At 42.6% G+C, this 25,635-nt stretch overlaps 1 protein-coding gene across 3 annotated transcripts in view; it reads right to left on the bottom strand.

Annotated features, from left to right (window-relative positions):
- LOC117935646 (latent-transforming growth factor beta-binding protein 2-like) overlaps positions 1 to 25,635 on the bottom strand; it is an 82,937-nt gene that overhangs the window by 13,752 nt on the left and 43,550 nt on the right. The window contains exons 9-31 of one of the 3 annotated variants that reach the window (XM_034857964.1): positions 20,390 to 20,464; positions 16,418 to 16,540; positions 16,165 to 16,329; positions 14,434 to 14,763; positions 13,603 to 13,622; positions 13,313 to 13,349; positions 12,763 to 12,831; positions 11,813 to 11,938; positions 11,203 to 11,331; positions 10,887 to 11,006; positions 10,341 to 10,460; positions 7,884 to 8,003; positions 7,591 to 7,713; positions 7,355 to 7,480; positions 7,115 to 7,240; positions 6,683 to 6,808; positions 6,376 to 6,501; positions 5,750 to 5,875; positions 4,678 to 4,803; positions 4,246 to 4,365; positions 3,962 to 4,087; positions 2,139 to 2,261; positions 1,372 to 1,500 (exon numbers count right to left, since the gene is read on the bottom strand). In XM_034857964.1, coding sequence (XP_034713855.1) covers positions 1,372 to 1,500; positions 2,139 to 2,261; positions 3,962 to 4,087; positions 4,246 to 4,365; positions 4,678 to 4,803; positions 5,750 to 5,875; positions 6,376 to 6,501; positions 6,683 to 6,808; positions 7,115 to 7,240; positions 7,355 to 7,480; positions 7,591 to 7,713; positions 7,884 to 8,003; positions 10,341 to 10,460; positions 10,887 to 11,006; positions 11,203 to 11,331; positions 11,813 to 11,938; positions 12,763 to 12,831; positions 13,313 to 13,349; positions 13,603 to 13,622; positions 14,434 to 14,763; positions 16,165 to 16,329; positions 16,418 to 16,540; positions 20,390 to 20,464 — 2,811 coding nt within the window. The remainder of the gene's footprint in view (positions 1 to 1,371; positions 1,501 to 2,138; positions 2,262 to 3,961; positions 4,088 to 4,245; positions 4,366 to 4,677; positions 4,804 to 5,749; positions 5,876 to 6,375; positions 6,502 to 6,682; positions 6,809 to 7,114; positions 7,241 to 7,354; positions 7,481 to 7,590; positions 7,714 to 7,883; positions 8,004 to 10,340; positions 10,461 to 10,886; positions 11,007 to 11,202; positions 11,332 to 11,812; positions 11,939 to 12,762; positions 12,832 to 13,312; positions 13,350 to 13,602; positions 13,623 to 14,433; positions 14,764 to 16,164; positions 16,330 to 16,417; positions 16,541 to 20,389; positions 20,465 to 25,635) is intronic. The other 2 variants (XM_034857965.1, XM_034857966.1) reach the window with 2 other exon arrangements.

The raw sequence follows: 25,635 nt of genomic DNA, 5'->3' as shown, positions 1-25,635 counted from the left end.
ATATGAGCTGATTAGCAGTATTTTGACTCTTACACTAAAGGAGCGGAGGTCAGCAGCTGGTTTCAATCTGCGCTTATCACACTACAGGCCCCGCCACTCTTCGACTGGTGCCAGACAGGCAACACCATAAAGTGCAATGAGGAGGCAGCCACATGTAGCCGAGATCAGGGTGATGGAGGGGGCGGAGGTCTGATCTGTCACTGATCAGCATATTCTCCCCTGATCTCCATCTGCCAATAGTCCAATAAAAACTCAGGGTCATGAGAATATGTGAAGCCGCACTGCACTCCAAGTGCATCTCTACAACGGTAACAGCCTCCTTCTCTAACACAAACACACAAGCGGGGATGCAAAACCCACACTAACCATATGCACACACACTAACGCACACAATCATCCGCAAACACCCACAGCCTCCATCTGCCGTCCAACACATCATTCCATTTGGATGCTATCACCCTGCTTTCCCATCCTCGTCTGTCACTCTCAAGTGACTGTTTGGATTCTGTCCTTGCATAAGGAAAATATTTGGCCTTTTGTTTTGTTCCTCCTAAACCAGTCTTGTTGTTTTATGGTGCTAAGAGAGCAAAACAGACAAGCAATGCTGTGCTACAAAATTATAGTAATAAACTCAAAGTGTTGTGCAACCATATTAATATCTCAAGCCCAAGCTGTATAATCCGGCCAGTAAACATAGAAAGCTTCATGCATTCTGCTGGTCATGGAGATGTGTCTGTACTGTTGGCCAGCTTGTGGGCCCAGATGTAGCATAAGTACAAACCTAGTCAGTCAACCCAGGTGACTGGGCACCTCCATAGGGGGTGGGGGGTGGGAAGGTAAGGGCCTTTAATCTTATCCCCTCTCAAAAGCTAAACAGCGGTTATCAGGTTCCACTGTGTGTCTCTGCCAGAGGCACTCCATTAGCTCCGCTTTCCGAAGGACGAGACCATTACCAGCTGCTGGCGTCACACACCGCTCCAGTGACAGTGCACTCCTCTTTCTAAAGTGCCCCAATTTCAGAGGCCACTTCTCCTCATATCCCCCATGGCCTCTTGTGCATGAATACCTTGAATACCTGATAGCTCTTTGATTCGCATCAGCCTCTTTGTGTTTGCCTGCCAAACAGATATCATTATCTATGCACAGAGGGAGAGTCCTGAAGAGTATGTAGAGTGCTGAGTTGATTTGAGGCTACACTCTTCCCTATCTTTAACTACAGCCCCAAATGGTGACTGGTACAAAAATAGGTAGGTCCATACAATGCATACATCCCTTTTTTCAGTTTATAGACCGTTAGCTTAAAAATCTGCCAGTTTTCCTTAACATAATTGTGTGTGCTTGTCTATTAACTATACCACTATGACCCCTTACCACAGTCTGTGGTGTCTTCTCCCTCGAGGCCAGGCTGGCAGCCCATGAAGCACCGGTAGGAACCTATGGTGTTTTCGCAGCGCCAGGTACCACACACTGAGCTTCCAAACTCCTTGCACTCATTCTGGTCTGTCCAGTGAAAGAGAGAGAGAGACAGATGTTGGTTAGTAACTGATAAACAGAGGCACAAACCTAACCACATGTGCAATCAGACACTAACACGGATGCATGCACCCCCGCACACACACTATTCCCTCCACTGCGCTGCTGCTTCCAGTGTAATGGCTGTGTAGCAGGAGTCTGCCAGAAGGCCTGTGGTGTAGCTATCCTCAGTAAACGCAGCAGGCAACAGGAATGGCCAAGAACAATATTATCACAGCAACCAAAGAACTTGTGAAGGAGCTAAAGGGAGACGTTAGAGGGGGAGAAACACCTCCTGCTCACAATGGGGTCATTCATACTTCCCTCAAGGGAGAGGGAGTTCAGGGCTCCAGCCATGTAATCCAGGCACCCCTCACTCCTGAGACCATGGAGTAGAGTCTTTAAACCAGGTTTAGACACTTTTACTGGATCCTGGTCCCCATTGCCTATAGATAATTAATTATAGCAAACTGTGCTATACGCTTAAGCCAGAATGTATCTATGTCTGTATTTGATGAAAATCAAACGGCTTATGCTGACATGTTGTTTAACTCAGAGTAAAACCCTCAGGGAAGATTTAGGGGTCAACAATCACTATGACATTTGAGAGTTTTATTCTGTCTTACCTTCACAGTCAGCCGTGTCAGTGTTGAACTTAAAGCCAGCCTCACACAAGCACAAGAAAGAGCCATCACTGTTAAAACACTCGCCCCGGATGCACACATTGTCCTTACTGCATTCGTCCACATCTACAGTAAGGCAGAGAGAAGGGGAAGAGAAAGGCAAACATATTAAAAGAGATAATTGGAACGAGGGTGGATCAAGATCTGTTACATATTGATTATCACTAAATATCTCCATATATCCTCTGTCTTTGTTACGTCCTCAGGGAACAGCTCTCCTTTTAATAGGTAATGTGTAATCAAGCGCTTGTCTGAGCACAAGATGCATTGGCCATTTGGAGCACTTAACAGTATACAGTACTGGCAAACAGAAAACAAAGGTTAAAAAAAACATCTACCTCAGCTTTTCAGGCTGAGAAAGTTTCCCTTCCGCTCAAAAAAAAGAATACTGCATGCGACATGCTTGATTAGCTGTAGATTGGTGGATAATTGCAGCATTACAACACAACATTTATGGCCCTTAGACCTTGGGTGAAGAAATGTGGGGAAAAGGCAAGAAATTCATCACTGGGGAAAAAGCCTGTCTTCCTTTCCAACCTTTAATAATCAGATGAATCTTTCAGAGACAAAAAGGCAAACACCCATTTGCAAAGATATGGAGAAACTATATAGCCCAGACTATTAGTAAACACATAAATATGCTATGACTGAAGGAGTTCAAAGCCTGTACTGAAAGGCATAGCAAGGCCATGGCACAACCTGTTGTTTTGGATTTAATTTAGATGGGTTTCAGTAGGCAGTCAATCCTTTATTATATACAGCATGTTCTGTTTTTGCTGAAAGACTGGCCTGGTCAAGGCCAAGCATCATTTTGGCCTCACCTGATTAAACCTTTCATTCTTTCATTCCCATAAATGTACACCCTAATCCTCCCCTTGCATACTTATATCAGAGGGGTCTGGCTTTCATTGTGTCAGCACTGTACACACAACGGCAGGCTGCAAGAAAATATACGACAACTGCTGATTTATAGGATAATTAGAGCCCTGTATTTGTTGTGGCAGGCAGCCAAAGTACCTGATGCAGGCTGGGCAGTGTGCTCAGAGTCTTTGTACGAAGCCTCAGTGTTCAAGAATTGAACCTAGTCCTCTACTAGTAAAACTTCAAACTTGCCCATTAGAGGACCATGCCAGCATCTTGCAGGGTCCTAACATCCAGACCTACCTGCTTTACAGCACAACAGGATATTTCACTGTCAGACATGCTGCCGTTTACTTAACTTCACCTCTTACTGTACTTGCAAGGCACACCAGAAATAACACTGATCCAATTCTGACATATGAGCTAGTTATTTCATATATTTTGACAGAAAATGCTCCAGTTTTTTTTAAAGAAAAGCCTTCCTTAGCCAATCAGGCTACATTTTGTTCCCCATCGCTGTGACCAGTGGGTCAATGCGTGCGGCTGGAATAACATCAAACTGAAGTCCGAACTGAGAGAGAACTGAGATAGTTGATGAGGCCACGGCCCATTGCACAGAAAGGCCAGCCTGAGCACTCATGCCAAGGGTCCCAGGCCTGGTCTCAGCCCTCAGGACAGTGTGGCGAGGATACTCTCTGTCACCATGCCATCCAGTGAATTAAAAAAAAATTGTGCAAGCCAATAAAATTACTGTAAAATGCTTGAGTAATATGGACGACAAAATCATTATTACCAACTTTTTCCAATTTTGACCCTGCCTCACCCAACTACACAAGGCCTATTAAATCATCTGAAAAATAATTTCCCATTGCTATTACTGCTCTTGCGGCAGTGTGTTACTGTACCTTGGCAGCCGGTCCTTCCATCGATGGTGGTATATCCATCAGGACAGATGCATGTGTAGGAGCCCTTAGTGTTCAGACATTCTCCTTCTCCGCAGATCCCCACAACGGTTAAACACTCATTGATATCTGTCACAAATATGCACACACAGTTGTGTCAAGATGCCAACACGAGGCAAGCCACGAGAGGAAATTAACCACTAATGGAATGTATCAGACGACCCAGTTTTTATGTGTGTGTGTTTGTGTGTGTGTGTGTGTGTGTGTGTGTGTGCGCGTGAGTATACCTCTGCAGGATGGGCCATCCACCATCTCCAGACCAGTGGGGCAGGAGCAGCTATAGGAACCGATGGTGTTGGTGCACTGGCCTCCCACACATAGGCCGGGGTCCTCACATTCATTCACATCTGTGCGCACGCGCACACACACACACACACACACACACACACACACACACACAGGCACACACAAATACACAGAGATCATCATCAGTATGACACATTCACACCAGCCGAAAATCACTGGGTCTCACTTTAAATCTGTCATTTGAATGACAAGCTTCCAGACCAAAGTGAGCATGTCTGAAAGTCCAGCATCATCTACATCAGTAATGACTCACTATAGTAGGTCATACTGTGCTGGAACAGATGACTGTGAAAAATGATTGCACAGAAACCATAAAATGTAGTGACCACAGTGAACCACCCACTGTGCCGTACCTTCACATGAAAGCCTGTTCGGTGCCACTGTGAAGCCTGGGTCACAGGCCACACAGGAGAAGGATCCCTCTGTGTTGGTGCAAACACCCAAGGGGCACAGACCTGGGGTCTGGCACTCATCAAAATCTAAAGGACAGGAGAAGAAGAAAAGGTTAGCTATAGTTTATCATCTTAAGACTTCTAAAGAGTCTTATCTAAAAAGTGTGTGTGTGTGTGTGTGTGTGTGTGTGTGTGTGTGTGTGTGTGTATGACTCAGCTTAGCAAACAGTAAGTAAAGCCCTCTTTATTAGATCACATTGACAGTGTTTAATAAAAAGGGTGGAAAGATAAGTATGCAGGAGGGCGATACAATCCAAAACAGCAAGCTATTACAGGTGGTGCATAATTACTGTATCTACAAACAGTTACTGGCTCACTGTTATGTGATCACTGGAAATTCCTCGAGCTGGTACAGATTGTATTTCTTACTGAGAAAATAGTGTGGGCCATTGTTAAGTGATTGAGACGACTCCATTTTGCCTTTGGGTGAACAGTTCTACAGGACGAGCTTGTTGTGGTAGATGGAAGGCAGGGGAGTGGTTGACTTCATTTCGAATTAAGCCTTTAATATTTTTCATGGCATCAGAGACATCAATTAAAATCCTATCAGAGGCCGACTTGGACTCTGGCTTGTTTTGTAAAACTTTTTTCCCAGCGCAAAGACACATTTCAGTAGGGGATAGTCCTCTTGGGCTACATTCACACTTCCATTCAAAAACACACTATCGTATATATGACTAACTGAGGCCATGTTTGAATCCATTTAAAGTTTAAACAGTCATTCAATTTCTGCTTCCCATGAAGTCATGACAGATTAAACCTCCCTGATTTGTCAAAGCAGCCGTTTCACTGCATTGATCTCATAAATCATGTCATGACAAATCACCTAGCACACTAAAGATTTTCTGTAATCATGTTCTGGGTCTAATGCATTCCTCTTGTTGCTTATCTACTGTAATTCTTTTTACAGTCTTTACCATAGTGACAGCTTAAGGTGTTCTAAGCAGGTAGGTTAAATCAGAGGTAGTTTTACCCTCACAGCTGGAACCATCCTCAGACAGTTGCAGGCCGGCTCCACAGTTCCTGCAGGTGTAGGATCCTGGGTTGTTCAAGCACAGCTGGGCCTGGCACACGTTAGCCACCAAGCACTCATCCACATCTGGAGACAAATACATGGACACATCATAGGACAGATTACCATCTCTGGCTTCAAATAAATAAAGCCTGCCAGTTGTAATCAGTTAGATCGGAAATCACTGGAACTAGAAATTACAAATGTCGACACCTCTATCTTTTCAGCTGAGCTATCTGCAGAACATTCGCCAGACATCATCTTGATCTATTTGAGGGCAGGTGTCTCATTGTGTTGAGCAAGGATCAGAAGAGTGGAGAGGTGGCGGGGTCCAGGATCCAGCTATGATGTGATGTCTAGAAGGAGTATTTTTGGGCTCAGATGATGGGGCTTTGGGGTCCAAACTGTCAAAACTGATGCTGCCTATTTACAGCCTAAAACAGCTGGGAAACATGTTCAACAGAGTGGGCACAATCACCCTCAAGCATAGTTGTTGGGTATTAAGGCAAGGTCTAGCATGTCTGAATACACACCTGTGCACAAGTATACAAACACAACATTCCTGCACAAACAGCCAAAAGCCTCACCATCACACTGTTGTCCATCCTCAGATACTTTGAAACCAGGTTGACAGACAGTACATGTGAAAGAACCCTCTGTGTTTGTACACGTTCCCTTGGGGCATGTCGTGGGCAGCACACACTCGTCAATATCTGGCGTGAAAACAACACAGACGGTTTAGACATTCACTGCGATATAGGGTGTTTCTACAGCCAAGAAAGAAGTCTACTGATGGAGACAAGGACCACGAACCCTAACAGTGTTAGTTCTTTCAGGCTAAATAATTAATATATGGCATTTTGCAGGAGTTAATTTGGTGTTGAATAAACCGACCTTCACAGAACTCCCCGTCATGTGATACCCTGTACCCTGTAGGGCAGTTCTCACAGGTGTAAGAGCCTTCAGAGTTTAAACAGATCCCATTGGCACAGGTAAACAGAGACTGGCACTCGTCAACATCTGGGCGAAACACATGCAAACCAGCACAGACATTAACTGAAAACTGATCACTATAAATTCTGAATAATATGGGAAGGGAATACAGTTGCACAGGAGTTTTCAAGGGTGAGGTGACAACCTTCCCAAATATGTTGAGCAAGTCTTCAACTGTTGTAAAAGCACTAAAGGAGCATAGCTCTGTTTTTATTTTTTAGCTATTTTTTAACTGTGTGTAAAGCACTTTGAATTGCCCTGTTGCTGTGTTATGTGATATGTGATATACAAATAAAGCTGCCTTGCCGTGCCATAGACGGAGATTGAGTTTACCTTCACATCGCTGCCGGTCTTGAGACACTTTGTAGCCAGCCTTACATCTGGTACAGGAGTAGGATCCCTCCGTGTTAGCACACACCCCACCAAGACACAAGTCATCCTGGGCACACTCATTCACATCTAGAAACACAAAAAACAAATTCACCACAACTGGGCAGGCAAATCATCACCGTCAACCAGTGTTTTGTCCAAAACTGCAGTTTATCCTAAATCATTAAACAGTGGAATTCCTACCTTCACATCTTAGTCCATCAGCAGATGGTCCAAACCCAGGCCTGCAGTTTCGGCAAGTGTAGGAACCTGCAGAGTTCATGCAAATTCCTGCAGGGCACACGTTACCAGTTGCGCACTCATTGACATCTAACAAAAAGAAACAATTTGCAGACATTATACTGCTGTCGAAAGAGCTCCACAAGCTGAGTAGTATGCAGTGATACGCCCAAAGGCTCTCTAGATAATCCTTTGCAGACCTTCACAGGTTTTGCTGTCTGAGGTGACTTGGTAACCATGGTTACAGGTGCATTTATGGGTGCCGTCCAGATTGACACAGCGGCCGTGGAGACAAACTCCCGGGAGCACACACTCATCCACATCTGGAGGTAAGAAACAAAGAAAAAAAAGACAACCGCTAACTCTTTGTAGCTTTTTATTTTAAAACTTAAATGGTGCCACAAAGCTTCTGTAGTAGCACTGTGGAAAATTCAGAGAGCCGTTTCTTTTATATAGGATATGATGTCGGATTGACCTTCGGGCTGGCCGTTACCTTGGCAAACGTGTTCTGATGAGAGCTTGTAACCTTGAAAACAGTTGCACCTATAGGAGCCCTCGGTGTTGACACACCTACCAGGGCCGCAAACAGTTTGGTTCAAGCATTCGTTTACATCTGAGGACAGAAGTAAAAAAAATGATATAACATCTATGAGGACAAGAACACTGTGTGACTATAGAATCAGTTCCCCAAATTAAAAGAACCCCCTGATCTTCCTCTGAGATTTCTGCCGCCACTCCAGTACAATGACAATGAATGAGAATTCGCAGCATTGAAAAACCATGATAGGTAAATAAGAAAATGTGTTCTTTTTATAATTTGGGTATACTGACCATTTAATATATGGTAAAATTGGGCCAACAACAGTAAGATACAAAAAATAAAAACAAAGGCGTGTATAAAAAATAAGTGTTGTGTTGGTAAAGGGGAAACAGTTACAACATAATTAGCGTGCAAAATGACTGTAAAACAGCAGTCATTAAATTACATCAGTGCCCAAACCTTATTCATGAAGGCCTTTTACTATTTGCAGCAGGAGCTGTCTTTTCCACTTTGGGACTCAGAACAGTTAACCCTATTTGTGGAAAACCCTATTTGTGGAAAACCTCATGCTGAAATAATGTTTTATAGTCAAGTGTTAACAATGGCAATTTTTCAGTTCAAGTGATGGTGTGGGAAGAGAAAATCTGATTATGTGAGTGTATGAGAAAGAGACAATATAAGAGGAAGACAAAAGGGGACGAGGAAGGAAAAGTATTTGTCTGTAAAGGAGGTGGAGAGAGGATTTGATAGAGATGCTGAAACAGAGAGCCACACAGTGAAAACACTGCGAGAGAGTCACAGACTGGGTTTTGTTTGCCTAGTAGTGGGCACTGCCAGATGTCTGTCAGTATGGCCCAATGCTTTGTTTCTGCAATCATCCGGCATCTCTCAGGCCTCTGCGATAAGCCCTGACAGGGGAATGGAGCTGTTTTCTCTATCACACCGGCAATTAGGCTTATCCACGATTTGGCCAATTGAGCCCAAACCACTGTGCTACCGTCAATTGACTGAAGCAAATACTGTAAACCCGGCACTCATATTGCTTGTTTTATGTGACTCTCACAGTGCCAGACGTATACTGTGGGCCTGTTAGCACTGCATGGGTGGATGTTTGGGATGAAAATATTTACCTCCAATGTTATCCCTCATTTAAAGGTTTCCTCTTGGTTGCTATTTATACATCACTGATTTAAACACAGAATGAATAAGATTAGGGGTCTCACAAACAGAAAGTAGCTGAAGATAGTGTTTTCTTTAGAGGAAAAGGAATAATGAGAGTTTACACAAGGGCATCAGTCGTCAGACTCACTGAGAAATCGATTAAAAAGATCCCCAAATTACCACTAAAGTTAATTTCCATATTTTCCATCCTCATTCTGTCTTTCAGCTTTTCAGATTTCTGGAATACTCACTCCAGGAGCTTAGGTTTCCAAATAAATTAGAGGGGTGAAAGGTAAGTAACACCAGTCAGACTCTTACGTAACAGGACCACTTTCAGGTTGGGAGCTGCTAGCGTGCTAGCCTAAACACAACACACACCAAATTTAATTTGTTGGGCATTTGTGTATTGAAATCTAATAATCCACAGTTTGAGTTTTACAGCAGACCACAGACAAAACTATGGGTCAGTGAGAGACTTTGTTTGCATGTCAGGACCTCTTCGCAGTGGGGAATTGACCCTTTGCCCTTCTCATACATCTCCTGTGACTGCTCGGTCCTCACACCTAGCCCAGCAGCGGCAATAAAGTCTCCGCTGGGCCCAACAGTACAGTGGCCAGAGCTCTCCAACAATAATACGCTGTTTGTTGAAGGCTGTGGCCAAGAGAAAATATTTAGACTGTCCCAAATTGAAGTATTTTAAACAATCTTTTTACAGGGGCCAGTGATATCAAAAGATCAGCAATAACATGCTGAATGTGTTGGGGAATGCAGAGGCTGCTGGGTGGAGAAATTAATATATCTCACATGGAAAAACTGAATGGAGAGAGAGAGGCCAACACAATATAGCCGTCATCGTTATGGTTTTGGGTTGTTGTATAGGCCCACTAGTGGTCCACAGTTCACTTAAAAAAATCCTATATAAGTCTTATTTTGTATCACTTTCATGCACATCAGCAGTCGGAGTGTCATTTTGAGCAAAAACTAATGAGTGAAACTAATTCAGCTTGTGCTATTTGGTGAACTGTACTGCATCATAAGCTGTCAGGAAGTCATTAACAGCACGGCCTGTTGCCATGACACCAACTCGTAGCAGCAGCTTTCGTCTACGTAAATGTTACCTAATACAGGAAGCTTTAACAGTGTAAGAGGTAAACCCAGCTTCTTTCTATGCAGTGGTCAAAAACACCAGTAGGAGTTTGGGTAGTGGTGGTGGTGCTGCTGCTATGATCGGGTGGGGGATTTTCTTACCCACACATCTTTCATTGACAGGCCTGAACCCCAGGCTGCAGGTCTGGCACTGGAAGGAGCCGGGAGTATTGACGCAGACACCGTTGGGACAGGAGCCGGGATCTCTGCACTCATCTACATCTGCTCAGGGAGAAGGTGGACATGAAAATAATCATTTTAATTAGTTGTCACTAAAACAAAATGCACAGGCATGGAAGAATGAGGGTGGTATGCCACAAATGCTAATATATACACAAACAATCCCTATGTCACAAACTGTACATAGTTTTCTTCCTGGCTTTGATTAGAGGAAAATTAATCGGCTTTGTTCTTTTTCTAACTTCGTTCGGTGCTTCACTATGGGAATCACCTCGGCGTGACCAACTATGGAAGCTCCAATGACATCACGTCTATCCATTACAGACAGGTCAAACTGTGCTAGGGCCACGCCTTCTCATTTAATCACAGTAGACCAGCTCCTTGCAAATCAGTCTTGCTTTTTCCCGTGAAGAAACTATACTAAGCTCTCTTTATGTGCATATGAGCTTATGCATGCAGGCATGTCACCTTCGCATTGGCCTCTCCAGGACTTGGCAAAGCCACTGTTGCATTCACAGGTGTAAGATCCCTCTGTGTTGATGCATTCACCGTTCTGGCACTTGTTGGGCATGCTGCACTCATTAATGTCTGCCAGTTTAAATAAAAACCAAGGAGAACGGAAAAGAAAGTGACTATTGTGTTCCACAGCATTAATTAGGGCATGATTCTATTTAAATGAACAGCGCTGACAGACAAGAACTTGCAGTGCTCTAACAGAGAATCTAAAAGTAACACTGGCTTTCATCCGTTGTCTCCTGCTGTCATCATTTGGGCTGCATCTCACCTTGACAGAACTTCCTGTTCTGGGTGATCACCTGGCTGTAGCCACTGTGGCATTGACAGGTATAGGAGCCATAGTTGTTCATACAGCGTCCCTTCCCTTCACATGGGTCCTCGTCACACTCATTCACATCTGCAATGGGAGACAGAATGTGAAAACAAGAGATCAAACGCGACATTACATTGCAGTTCCATTTCACCAGAAGAGACTGTACACTTTCTAAGGCTTGACTTTGTAGCTCCTCTACTGTGCACACATTACTCAGTGATGAGCCTGAGCCCAGCCGAGTAGAGCAGAGTCTGCGGCCAAGGCCTTCCCTGTGAGGTAAGGGATCAAAGCTCTGTGGCAGCTCTTTGGATGGCCTTTACGCTGTTGTCAGGCATCACGGAACAGGTCAACATAAACAAACGGATTCCTTTCATTTTGGCTTGCTTCATTTCTCAAGGCTTCTGTGCCGTGTTTGGTGTTAAGGACTTGCTTAAACAGAGACGATGAAAGACAGAGCTGCTGGGGCCTCTGGTGTCAGCATGTATGGGTTTATGTGCCCCTCCTTCTCTTTGAGTGTTCCACCGTTATTCCTGTCTATCTCCCTCTATCTCCCATTGTTGCTTACCAATGCAGTTGGTCTGCAGTGCATTGAGCTTGAATCCTGGCTCACAGTGGCAGGTGTAGCCGGTCTGCACAGGAATGCATTTCCCACGGCCACATATGGAAGGGGTGATGGCACACTTGTCAATACCTCAAAAAAGCCACATAAATGTGCACAGTCATTACTCAGAAGGCAGACAACAATATTTTTTTCCTAAGGGTTATGTAACATTACAGACACTGTAAAAAGTTTTAAAAAAACGCATTCCACTAACACATGTTGTTTTCCATGGGAACCCGACTTACTGTTTTATAAGTGAGGTTTTGAATGAGAGGACAGGTTTTACAGCACTGTAGTGTTCTAACAGGTGGTATGGAGCTCTTACAATAGGGATTTGGCAAGAAGCAGGTCATGCACAGTAGAGCCTGAAGTTAGTGTTGTTCTTGTATATTTCTGTCCACATGGACTGTGTTTAAACAGACAGTGAACTGGGACCTTGTGTCTGGTTAAGGAGGGAAAACCTCACTATAGTATGTCTTTCTCCATAGGATTACTGTAAATTCTTTTCTCTATCACCCTGACGCTCACTCTCTCTGTCACCCAAATGCACTTTGACCCCGTCATCCACCCGTCTTCCATTTTTCATAAATCTGGTTGCTTTCAACTCAGGATAGCTTCCCCTTCCAAGAAGCACACACAGTCTTGGTTTCCCGCCCTCTCACCCTCTGTGCAGCACGGCATCTTCAAGCCAAATTGGCTCTGAGAAGAGGGGTCAAATAAAAGCATAATACAAGCTCTCCTTGGTTTAACTCTGGGCAAGCCTGAAAAAATGTCTTATGAGATGTGCTGCTGTTTGCCAGCAGTTGACTCAGAGCATGATCGTCCTACATCTCCATACCCTCCTGCCAATTAGGCACTAGTGATTTTAGATCCAGAGTTTCAAGAAAGTGTTTTATTTTGTATGTATGATTTACCTGTGACTGAATCTGTGCGGGTTATGTCCTTTGAATCTGGCCTATTGATGGAGGAGTCTGGAGAAGTCTCTGTGAAGAACAATCAAGACTGGGTGAGTGTGAACATAGTAAATTGCTAACAGTAAATAGCAACTAGTAAATTCTCATTCTCTACAAGCTAAACGAGACACGGCTTGTTTTGCCAACCACCGCTGCCTCAGCTGTCACTCACTGGGCAGCTGCAAAAAAATTATCTACTCTTTTTTCCAGGGTAAAAACAGTACAACTACCAAAATAAATCAAGAACCCTTATTGAATGTTGTCAACCTTCAGACTTTAATGTCAATGTTTTCGCTGGCATGAAGGCAGAGCAGGATTGAGACGGCCACCACTGTGCAGGAGTGAGCAATTTAAAGAAAACACATCACGTGTGTGCCTGACTGAAACCACTGTTGGCCACTGAGCTTTGAGATGATAAATCAAACCACAAGAGGCACAGAGTTGAGGCACTTGTTAAGTTTGAACAAGTAGTGTTGTAAGATCTGTATAAGTAAAGCCAAGAGACAAATACCTGGATATTTCAGTGGTGAGTCAGTCACAACAGCTGGCTAGAAAACAAGCAAATATTGCATGTCAAAGATGTTGGTTTCATTTCATCACCATATTTGTGTTCTAAAAAGTGTTGTGTCTGCTTTTGTTGTCATATTCTGTGCTAATTAGTCTTGTTTATCTACCAAAATGTGGTCTGAATAAGTTACATAATCATAACAAACCCTCCAGCTGAGATAGCTGGAGCATGTCGCTCTAAGATAAACATGTCCAAAGTATGTGCCAAGAGGTTTATGCTGTGATATAACTCACCAGGCTCAGAATATCCACATCTACCACAAGACAGAAAGAAGAAGAAAAGTTTATCAGTAGCAAAAAGTTGACATTCTGTTCGCATTAACAAGTACCATTACTGAGTACACAATTCATACACAACAGCCCATGGTCTCTTTAGGCACTTGACTTAAAGCTTTGGAGGTCTTTCTTTCTAATAAAACAAAGCTTATGGCACATCCTCTAAGCCAGACAGAGAAAGTACTGCAGACTACTGGCCAAAGGGAAAATGCAAGGAGAGACAAGGAAATGGATATCTCTGATAATGAAGACAAAAATCCCTAAATATTTACAGAATTGTCTCCTATAAATCAAAATGTCTTAGCTCTGCCAATAAAGAATCTCCCAAGCATTAAATCAGGGAGATACATTAACAGTAAAGCCTGAGGATTTAGATGTATGGCCAGTGTGGATTACTTGTGTGCATTGCTGTGATGCTCAGAGGGGTTTCACTTTGACGGAAGGGGGACACGAGTACTACTCAGTCTATGTCCGATGTCGGATCAAGTATTCATTTATTTATGGAGATCAAAACATCCTGTTGATGTTTGAATTCTCACCAAAAGCAAATAAATTTGGATAACGTAGAGTAAAAAAAATCATATTGTGTATTATTCAGATGCCCTGCCTTATTTATGCCATGGGTTGGGGGTATTAGTGATTACCATGTTTGGATAACATGGATAAAGTGGATAATATGTACAGAACATTCAGCAGCTGCAACTATTCATCTCTTAACCATTAAGAGACATTTACCAACCTCGAAGTCAACTTGACAGAGATTTAATGTACCAAACATTTTATTCTCACCCTCCGAATGTGTAGGTGTCTCTCTGGCTGGGTGAAAGGGATGGAGAGGCTGCTGTGGAGTCAGAGGGTACCCGGGTCCTTGTGGTGTCTCAGGGTACTCAGGGTATTGGGGTACTTGTGGCGTCTGTGGATAGATGGGGTATTGTGGCCTGCTAGGCAGCAGCAGCCAGGGCTGGATGGATGGAGGCTGAGGGAAAGTAGGACTCTGCTTTTCCCATGAGACTCCTGTGCTCTGCAGATCATCTTCCTCCAGCTGTCTGAGAGAAATCTGCACATCAGAGCGGGAGTAGGTGTATCCGTGACCAGCTGGGCAGATCTCCTTAAAATGGTCTATGGGGCAGGAAACACATAGCAGCAAACAATGAGCCAGAGTGTAATTGTGGCCCATAGTTCTGTTTGATATTCATAATAATGCCACAAGTCTTCCGTGTAATACTGTTATGTGGAGTTTGCTGTGCTTTACTGTGTGCTGTGAACGAGGGGGCTGTATTTTGGCTATTGCTAGCAAGCTGTCAGACCAGTTACAGCCACATAGGGCTACTAGCAAGGGGATTTAGAAACATTGGGGGGATATCTGCCCACTCAAACAAGCACAGCCATGCCAGTGGGGGAAGTAGAGGATCATGTAATTCTGACCGACCTTTGAACTCTTTGGGGTAGAGGCGTGTGAGTGAGAGGCTAATGGAGGATTGGCTGGCTAGATAAAAGGAGGGAGACTGCACCTCTTTGTGTCGGAGCCCAACAAAGTTCAGCAATGGTGAATCCATTACAAGTGAGAAGCACTGTGTCCCCTACCTGACCTAAAAACCAGCAACTTTACGCCAACAAAACTCTGGAATAGAAATATGAATAATGACAGATATGTGGTAGCTGTAAATGCAGGAAATGTGGATATGATAGGCGACTGAATGATGAATTTAAAGTGGGGGGAAATGAGGCTATATTTGATCAGGAGACACATCAGAGGAACTACAGTAAATATAGAATGATAGTAAAAGGGCTCCTGTTACCAAGTCACAAGTAATGGGCCTGGCTGCTTGGTTCAGAACATGGCTCAAACAGCTTGTCAGCCCATACAAAAGCCAGCGTTCAAAATAATCAGAGGCTGTGTCTGTGTACTGGAGGTCTGTGTGATATCTGATCTATGACAATCCCCATGAATCACTGGCCAGTACAGACACTCCATAAAACCAGCCTGTTTCTATCAGAGACTTTGAAGATTAGATTGGTATGGAAAAAAAGAAGGATGACAACTACTTCCTATTTTCACTTGGCCAAGCTGTTTATTTCTGCTGTGAAGCTTTGCCGGCCTATTAGCGGGGTTTGTCTCTGAGGGTTGGAGTGATAACACAAGTCTGACTTCCGCTATTATGCAGCCTACAAAATATGAAAACCGGACTTTTGGTCATTTTCCACTCCAAACACATTTGGTCATTTTAAACTGCTTAACAAGCCTGGCAAAGATCAGAATGGTGACAGAGTGGTAAATATTCATTGACTGGGATTTCACTACCATTGCTAGCCCTTGCATAAGATTACATGTGACATTTCATTTCTTCAAAAGTGTTTAAACCAGCGAATTGTTTTTCAGCAAGTGAAGTAAAACCAGAAATGGAAGGTTTAGCTTGCAGATGGACAAGGAGATAAGTCTTGGGTTTGAACATTGTACGAGTTGTAAAGGAGATTTTGTCACACATAAAGCAGGAGCAGGGTAACTTTTGGTGGCGTTACCTGAACCCGGCAAAGGACAGCGATCACACAAAGGGCCCCAGGCCTTTCCCACTCGGCTGCAGCAGCAAATCTGCTTGGTGATGTGTTGAGCAAGAGGCAGAGAGCATGCACTTGCGGACACAGATCGGTAGCAGAATGCCTTCTGGTCAGACACAGCTTTGTCCGCTGGGGAGAGAAGTTGATGTATCCATTTTATTGAAATGCAATACATAAGAGAATGGCTACAGCCTAAATGATGTGGTCCGATACTTACAGACACAGTGGCTCCTGTCAGCGTCTAACATGAAGCCTGGTTTACATGTGCACCTGTAGCTTCCTTTGGTGTTGAGACATTCGGCGTTCTTACAGAGCCCAGGCAACAGGCACTCATTGATGTCTGTGAAATATACAGTATGTAAGTCATGGACTCAATTCTCATTATGGAAACATCACAAGACATGTTTTTCCTCTGACAAGAAATTTTTGGGGAAATCACAATAACCCCCTCAATAATATCAGATTTGGTGTATTGCATTTCATTTTGAGTATACAGAGTACTCATGCTTGCAGACCAGCAGATATGATGTAAGGCTTTAGAACTCATTTAAAACTTGAAGGGTGACAAAAAATTGCAATAGATCATGCCATGAAAAAACAGCTGCTGGGAGGTGATGAAATATGGAGACTTTCAGGTTTCCCAATTGTGTGAAAGCAAGGAGGAGTGATGACATAAAGGAAACATATATAATACATTTGACCACTGTAAAGCAGAATATACTCAATCATGTATCCTTCTGACTGAAAGATACTATAAACTCTCAAGGCTGACATAACCATAACTTTGAAATCTGGACCGTTACACAGAGAAAACAGAAATATGTTTTAGATTATCATCTTCCTCAGCATCTTTCATTGACAGTGTCCAATAAGGTCACAGCATCCTTTGCTTATGTGTGCTGGAGTGAGACAGTGGCTAATGGAGTTTACGTATTGCTCCAACAGTTCCTGAGTCACTAAGCCAAATGGAGGCAAGCAAGCCAGTTAATGTGCCAGCCAGGAGCACAGGGGAACATATTTCAGGTGCTTAGTAATGCGCCTGACACTAGGATTAGGCAAAGTTTGTTGTTCTACCGTGTTAAACAAAGAGTACATCATTAGGTCTTTTCCCATTGCTTTGACAACAGCCTGCCACAACATATTTTCCCATTTCTCATTAATCTGCTCTTGTTTTGTTGTCTTGCTTCCTGCTAGAAAAGTTAGTTTACAAGGGATTAAGACTGATAAATTTGGTATATTGAAGCAAATCCAACAAATGTCACAATGTTCTTTTGTTATGTTATGTTGTTTGTTCTTTCTTCTTTTCTATCTGTCTTAGAGGAAACTGCTTCTAAAACTGAAGCTAGCCTTATAATGCCAATGTCTCCATCTTCAATGTTATGACAATGTAAACAAGCCTCTGTTAGCAAAAGCAACCTGCTTGGATGAGTGGGATATGGCACATATGGCCTGCCTGTGCTGATATACACACTCTATAGAGGTAGGAGCAACAATATTCTTATACAGATACTGTGGGAGTTTAGTTTAAACAGCATGCTATTTGGTCAGAGTTCAGGTCAGCGTTGGGCTCAGGCTTCATCACATGAGGTCTTTAATCCATGGTTCGGTTGAGTCCCAGATTAGTGCTATTGTTACAGTCTGCTGGTGGGTTGACTGGGATTGAAACTGACTTCCATGACAACTTGTCATGGCCAACACTAATCTCAACAGGTATTTTGAATCTATGCTTGGTTGCTTTCATTGACAAACACTCCTTGTATATGTCCATCAGCAGCTTTTATCATGGTTGTTTTTACTGTCTATTGTTTTTTATTGTCTAATGATACATATATTGATGATTGCAATGCATCTAAGAAGTCTCCAAACTCTGCATACAAGTGTCTGCTAAGACCTTACTTGACCTTGGCAACTCTTAACTTCTGGAAAAACCAAAACTCACATAAACACCGGATGAATAATTTATGGACACAGTAAAGGAAATTGGCAGCATTACTCTCACTTGCTATGAATTGGCTGTTATGGCAGTAAGGAAGTACTATAGTGACTATTTTGGAAGTCTCAAACGAGACATAACTTATGGGGCCAGAAATGAATCCTTTCAGAAACTGTGAATAGAACGAATGCACATTCTCAAAATACATCTAAAGTAGGCAAATGTCTGCTGTACAACTTAATATATCAAGGTCTCAACCTGATTACCCCAGGCAGTATTCAATATGATAAATGTCATATGTCAGTGTTTAAAAAATGTTAGTAGCTCTCATTTTATTAAGTTGATCCAAAATGTCAAAAGAGTTATGTAAGACTTCTATCATCATTTCTTCGAAGTGGTGTATAAGTAATGTGACCTGGTTAACCACGCACAACAAATACTTCGCACACATCTACTGTATGTGTGCGTTTTATCTAACAAGCTGGGAAGGGAAGCAGCTCTGAAGATAAGAAATCACCTCTGAAGTCATAGAGCAGCGTGTCATCTGATGGGGCATCTTATCATATTGTGGGCGTCATTGAAGGGTCAGAGGACTGCAAGCAGTAAATCGTGCCTATCACCGAATATGAGCTCTGCTCTGTTCCAACAAAATACGCTGCCAACTTCTCGGACGAGGAGCCCCAGTTTGGCAAACTGGATACTAGAGCTGAACGATGCAGATCGCAGGACGTCACAATGTTGACGCAAAAACTTTTTTTCGGCTTGATAGAAAAGTAAACTTTCACCGTTCTCCTTTTACATAATTATTACCGGCCGAACCTTCCCCTTTAAGACAGGTAGCCATGTGGGCAGCGTGTGCATGTAACGTCAGTCCGACAGGGTTTGTTAAGTGAGGGTCTACCATAGGCAGCAGCTGCCGCTGACACAGTGATGCGCATCGTTTTGATGGGTAGTCAGTGAAGCTACAGTAGTCGGTGTTTTATGTTTGCTGCGAATACAAACTTAATCACCTGATTAATGCAACATAATCACAACAACTCACAACGCAGCTGAAGGGGACAGACACTTTAAAGCACTTCAGTAAATAATGTGGGTAACTGTCAGCTTTGCTTTTTTTGGAAATCAAGAAAGAAGCAACTGAAAGGGAGGAAACATCTACACAAAAAAAAATCACAAAAAAGCATGAATAATAAAAAGGATACATTTCCACATGTTGGCTAGTTAACACGCTATTGGAAAAAACGTGTGTCCTTGTGCCCAGGTCTTTGTTTTTTATAAAAATATGTTTTGTTTGTTTCTCAATCATTACCTGAAAACTTCAATGGGCCAATAGTAGTGTCCTGTGAGGAAAACATGGTGAACTTGCTGAACCAATGGATAAGGCTTGTTATATAGGAGTCAAAGCTGTGCATTGGACTGTTATGGTGTGACTTTCCATAGACTTCAGTCTATTGGCCTTTGGATTATGACACCCTTAATCAAGTCATCAAGTAAGACACAGCTCAAGTGGACTATTTTTTTATTAAAAGTGTCTTGCATTCCCGTGTCTTTCAGCCAAGGTTTATTTGGTCAAGTACGCTGATTCCAGTGCTGTACACTAACAGCAGCAACAAACATAAATAGTCTGAATTCTTTAGTGGAAGATTGTCTACAGAGTTGACAATGTGGTTGGTTTTGTGGCTTCATGAACAACCAGCCAGCTAACAACTAGACACCCTGAGGATACTGTGATAAAGGAAAACACAGTGTATGCTCAGGTTGTTTTAACATACAGTACAGATGGCTGGATGAGCTGGCAGTTATACAGTTTTTCTTCTGTTGGAATAAATAACAAGAAGTTAAACAGGACTGCAACTTAAGCTTCCTCCCAAATACTAGGAGTACCACATTTACCATAATTGCAGCCAGTTGTATCATTCTCCGCTCAGAACCCCAAATACCAATTAAAACAGCAGCTCCTGCTGAACTCTGACCTTGGACCAATGCTAATTGTAACCTTGACCTGGTTCCTATAGGGTTCAGAAATACAGCAAAGAACATTTTATAGAGGTCCCCAGGGGTCAATGTAAGTATGGAAACCTATGGCCAGTACGTTTTTATCACATTCACGCCATTATATTTAATATAAACTATGTTTTTGTTATGGGTAATAAATAAGACATAATGAAACAACCTATTTAAATATGCAGTGGGCTAAATCACATGACAGCTTTGAGAAAACTACATACACATTCTTCAATATATTTTATAGCTTACCTTGACAATGTGTGAGATTCATCCGTTTAAAACCTTCGGAACATTCCACTTGTCCATTTGCAATTACTGCATATGCTACAAACAGAAAGAGAAAGCAAAGCTTTACAAGAGCAGAATTGATCTTACAGTGCCAAGCCTCCCTGTCACAAAGCATTGCATTCATCGCAGAGGGAGAAGAGGACCTGGGCTTTCGGGGGGGACCATATAACTTACAGATGTGAGCATCTTGGCAAGAGGAAAAATGAAGGGACCCACAGCTGGGCCTCGTGGGATTCCAGAGTGTGTGTATGGAAATGAATCCCCATCAACCACATTTGTAAGACAGCACTGCCATCCAGCAGAATGTAAGGATAACACTTGACGTCATTTATAATCATATTACCTATAACTCTCCTCAAGCCCTAGGGACAGATGAAGGAAGTGCTTACATCATAAATATGTTGAGGAAGCCCACGTGACAGCCTTGACCTTTATCATCAACTACAGTGCAAATCTACTTAAACAAGAGACTTGTACTTTAACAGTGCACACGCTAGGAAGGACAATTAATGTCCGGCTCACAGGAAGGGGATTGGCTCAAAACTTTGCTTGTTTTGCCAAGGCAATAAAAATCATATGGTGTGTGCTTCAGGTGTGTACATAGAGGTTCACAGACATGCTGCAGTGAGTAACCCAGTTTGGCCATACTGACAGAGGGCTGAAAATATTATGTCATTACTCATTTGGAACACAGTCAAGCCCCACCATGCTCGATTAAACGTACAGGGAGGTCAATGTGACTATCACATAGCAAAGAGAAAGGCCCTGTTTGTGTTTGAGTGTGTGTCTGTGTGTTTGACAGAGAGAGAGCGGGTGTGTATGAGGTTCTATATGTTTCTAAACAGAGACGGGGGATTATTGGCAGCAGATCTTTCCATGACATTTACTAAGATGAAGACTTTGCTTTATATCGTGTTGAAAGGAGATGATCCAACATCTGATTTTGGAGGGAACAATATGTGTTTGGGTGAAGAAAACTCTAAGAATAACGACATGCTTATTAGCATGACGGAATTGTTTCTCACTGTTACAATCTATTCAGATTATAGTCACAAATCAGACACCTTAAAGCAATTATGGTAGATTTCATTTTTTCATAGTATTATTTCCTGATCATGATAGACATTTTTCCGTTTGGCGCATAAAAACACACTGGAAAAAAGTTGTTTCTGCCAAGATTTCAAAAAGCTATTTGGTGGCATGTGTATGTACAACAAAGTTTATGTCTCAGCTAAAGCTTTTTTTTTCAAATTCATGAACTTTAATAGTAATATTACTTTTCCAAAATATAAAACTTGATGTTTAAAAAAATATATATAAATGCACACACACACACACACACACACACACACACACACACACACACACACACACACACACACACACACACACACACACACACACACACACACACACAGTGGGGCTTGAATGTTTGGGCACCCCAGGTAAAAATTTGTATTAATATGCATAAAGAAGCCAGAAAAGATGAACATTTTTCCAAAAGTCATCCAATGACATTCGTACAATATATCACAAATATTAGATTTTATTTCCATTATTTACACTTTCAAAATACCAGGAAACAAAAAAATGGCGTCTGCAAAAGTTTGGGCACCCTGCAGAGTTTATAGCATGCACCGCTCCCTTTGGAAAGCTGAGACCTGATAGTGTCATGGATTGTTCTAAATCATCGTCTGGAATCACCAGGTGATGTCAATCAAAAGATTGTAAATGCCCAGACTCATCTGACCTGGCCCCAACAATCAGCACCATGGGTTCTTCAAAGCAGTTTTCTAGAAAACTGAAACTGAAAATAGTTGACACTCACAAAGCAGGAGAAGGCTATAAGAAGATTGCAAAATGTTTGGACACTGGAGTTGTGGTACATCATTCCACTATAAAGAGATACTTGTACAAATATGGTCTTCACGGAAGAGTCATCAGAGGAAAACCTCTTCTACGTCCTCACCACAAAAATCAGCGTTTGAAGTTTGCTAATTATAGACAAGCCTGATGCATGAGGTTAAAATAGTACTTTTTGGCCAGAATGAGCAAAGGTATGTTTGGAGAAGAAAGGGCACAGAATTTAATAAAAAGAACCTCTGTCCAACTGTTAAGCATGGGGGTGGATCAATCATGCTTTGGGGTTGTATTGCAGCCAGTGGCACAGGGAACATTTCAAGAGTAGAAGGAAAAATGGATTTAATAAAATTTCTTCCAATTTTGGAAGCTAACTTAATGCCATCTGTGAAAAAGCTGAAGTTAAAGAGAGGCTCGCTTCTACAAATGGATAATGACCCTAAACACACCTCAAAATCCACGATGGATCACATCAAGAGGCGTGAACTGAAGGGTTTGCCATGGCCTTCACAATCTCCTGACCTCAACAGAATTCAAAATCTATGGATATCCATTAAAAAAGCAGTGCATGACAGACAGCCCAGAAATCTCAGAGAACTGGAAGACTTTTGTAAGGACGAATGGGCGAAGATACCTCAAACAAGAATTGAAAGACTCTTGGCTGGCTACAAGAAGCGTTTCCAAACTGTGATACTTGCCAAAGGGGGCAGTACAAGGTATTAACTCTGCCGGGTGCACAAACGGTTGCAGATGCCATTTTTTTGGTTTTCTGTTATTTTGAAAGCGTAAATAATGGATATAAAATCTAACTTTTTGTGACATTTTATACAAATGTCTAATCTGTCATTTGATGCCTTTTGGAGATTTTTCCATCTTTTCTTGGCTTCTTTATGCACATTAATACAAATCTTTACCTGGGGTGCCCAAACATTTGAGCCCCACTGTATATATAATGGTGGAGAGAAATCTTGGCGAGAAATCATGGTATTCAACATTTCCCATTCACACTAAACAAGAACAAATGACAGTGATGACAATCTTTGAGTTTGGTTTACACCATGGCCAGAAACAAATAATATTTTACCAAAGTACATCAATTGCTGCCACAGCGACAAAGGGTTGAAAACTGAGGTGACGCATGCAAGAAACTACAGTCACAGCCCTGCCAGCGAAGACATTACATCTTGTCCCCTGGCAGAGTGAGCTGGGAAAAGGAAGAAAAGTTGCTCTGTGTTTGTGACCAAAGCTCCAGAAAACCAGTGTGTTATGTATGACTGAAAGGGAGCTCTGGGAAGATGTAAATGGATATCTGGATGCCTGACTGCAGGCAAGCAGCAGGACCAGACAAGATCACATCAGCCACCTACGCCATGAGATCAGTAAACACATACAATATGTATGACATTCATTTTCGAGTTTGGTAACTGGAAAGAATTAGGCACCATATGAGTTGGGGTTCGAGACCCAGTGGCCAGAAAAAAAGACTTTAAATACGTACAGGACACCAACAAAGTAGGGTCACATTACCAGACCTTCCTCCACAGGGTTGCGGGGGAGGCTCTGGTAAGTCCACACAGCATTCCGGGATGGGAGAAAAACGTGCTCTGGTTTATTTGAATTTCTTTAAACCAGTAACAATTGCCTTAAGTGGCGCTAAGCGCGGGATGGTGCAACGGCACCTCTGCAAAATAGCCTCGGGAAGGAACTTGTTTGGGTGGAACATGTGTACGTTCAAAGGTTGTTTTAGTTGTTTATAGTCTGAAAACCAGATTGGACAGAAGGTCTACCTAGCTGTCTGGATTTCCCTGCAGATATCAGAGGAGCAGTTAACCATAGTCCTCATAAATCCACCAGAGTTTCAAGTTCCAACACAAAGCAAGCAGAATGTACAGGACACCCGGTTGTAAAGAGTGAAATCCGGTAGAATTTTCTGCGGCAAGGGAGCAATCCAGGAAGTGGAATGTCATGGATATAGACTACCGCCACAGCAATCCGGAAAAAATCTACCATCAATACACAACGCATCAGTCAGTCATGAGTTTGTGTCATTTTCCCAGGAGTGACTGGAATGTGTGCCACATGGAGGCTTTGGGAACACAGTGCTGGAAGCTGAGTTATGTTTTGTTCCTGCTGTGACCCAGTGGACCAGGCAGGGTCAATGTACCTGAGGGTTGACAAAGCAGCAGCGGGTCAACATGAAGGGGGCAATGGGAAAAGGGGGGCACTGTGTCAAAGCAACGGCCCTGTTTCTGTCTGCCCACCTTCTCATCTTCCTCTACACCCTCCTAATCCCCCTTTCAAAGTTTCTGAGTAATGAGCTGTTGTGGTAGGGTGGTGGGCACAGCCTCCTGCAGCGATAGGATAAGGGAAAGTCTGGCCTGAGTGACAGCAGGGCGCACATGCCAAGGGAAGCCCAGTGGGGGAGTTTTGGGTGTCTCAATAAAGCTTATTAGCAGGGAGGTAAGGACCTATGCAGTCAGTAACAACTTCAACATGAATCTGAGAGACAGCTCATTTTAAAACTCTGCTCGTCTTAAAATTACCTGAGATGTGGTTAAAGTCTTGAGCAGCTTTAAGACCTAATTATGTAAGAAGTACCACACAGACATTGAGTGGTGATGTAAAGTTGGCATGTTTCCACATATACCACATTACTATAACACATACATACTATATATTTCAGTTAATGTTCGTAAAACGTTATTTGCACAGGGACATCATAAAGGATGTCATTTGGCTGACTGTACTCACCATTTCCTCTTTTGCTTCTTGGATCTAAAAATGTTTGTTATAAGAGTTCAGTTCAGCAGATCTTTATTGTTCTTTTGGGACAATGTGTCTGCAGTGAGGTTTAAAAACCAGCTGCTGAAACTCAGCATACATAGGTTGACAACAGCCCTACTATGTACAGTAAGTACTGGCTGCTTTTTGGAGGATGCATTTACTTTAAAATACAAAGAGTCTTGGCTGTTAGATTAATCAATTATTTTTGTAATGCTGAGCAAGGTTTGATAAATCACTGTAGAATCCTTGGACACATCAGAACCATGTCTTCTGAGCATTTACCTCAAGAAAGGATGATAAGCACCAGGACTAAAAATCTGTGACAACTTGGTAATGTCATTTTAATTATTGTTTAAAAAGAATTACGGTATTCTGAGAGGATTTAAATATGTGTCCGTTCTCATGCTTGTTTCTACAGTCATTTGTTGGAGTTACACAGGCAGTGGCTTGCAAGAGTGAGCTTAAGCTGTGCATCATTAGTGTTGCCCTTGGTTACAAAGACTTTAGACCCAGACTGGTCTGTATCCACTGAGGGTACAGATAGAAGTATCCAATTGTTGTGT

The sequence above is a fragment of the Etheostoma cragini genome, chromosome 20 (assembly GCF_013103735.1).
Source record: "Etheostoma cragini isolate CJK2018 chromosome 20, CSU_Ecrag_1.0, whole genome shotgun sequence".
Taxonomy (NCBI): domain Eukaryota; kingdom Metazoa; phylum Chordata; class Actinopteri; order Perciformes; family Percidae; genus Etheostoma; species Etheostoma cragini.
Note: the sequence above shows the minus strand (reverse complement) of the source record. Positions and strands in the feature narration are given on the sequence as shown.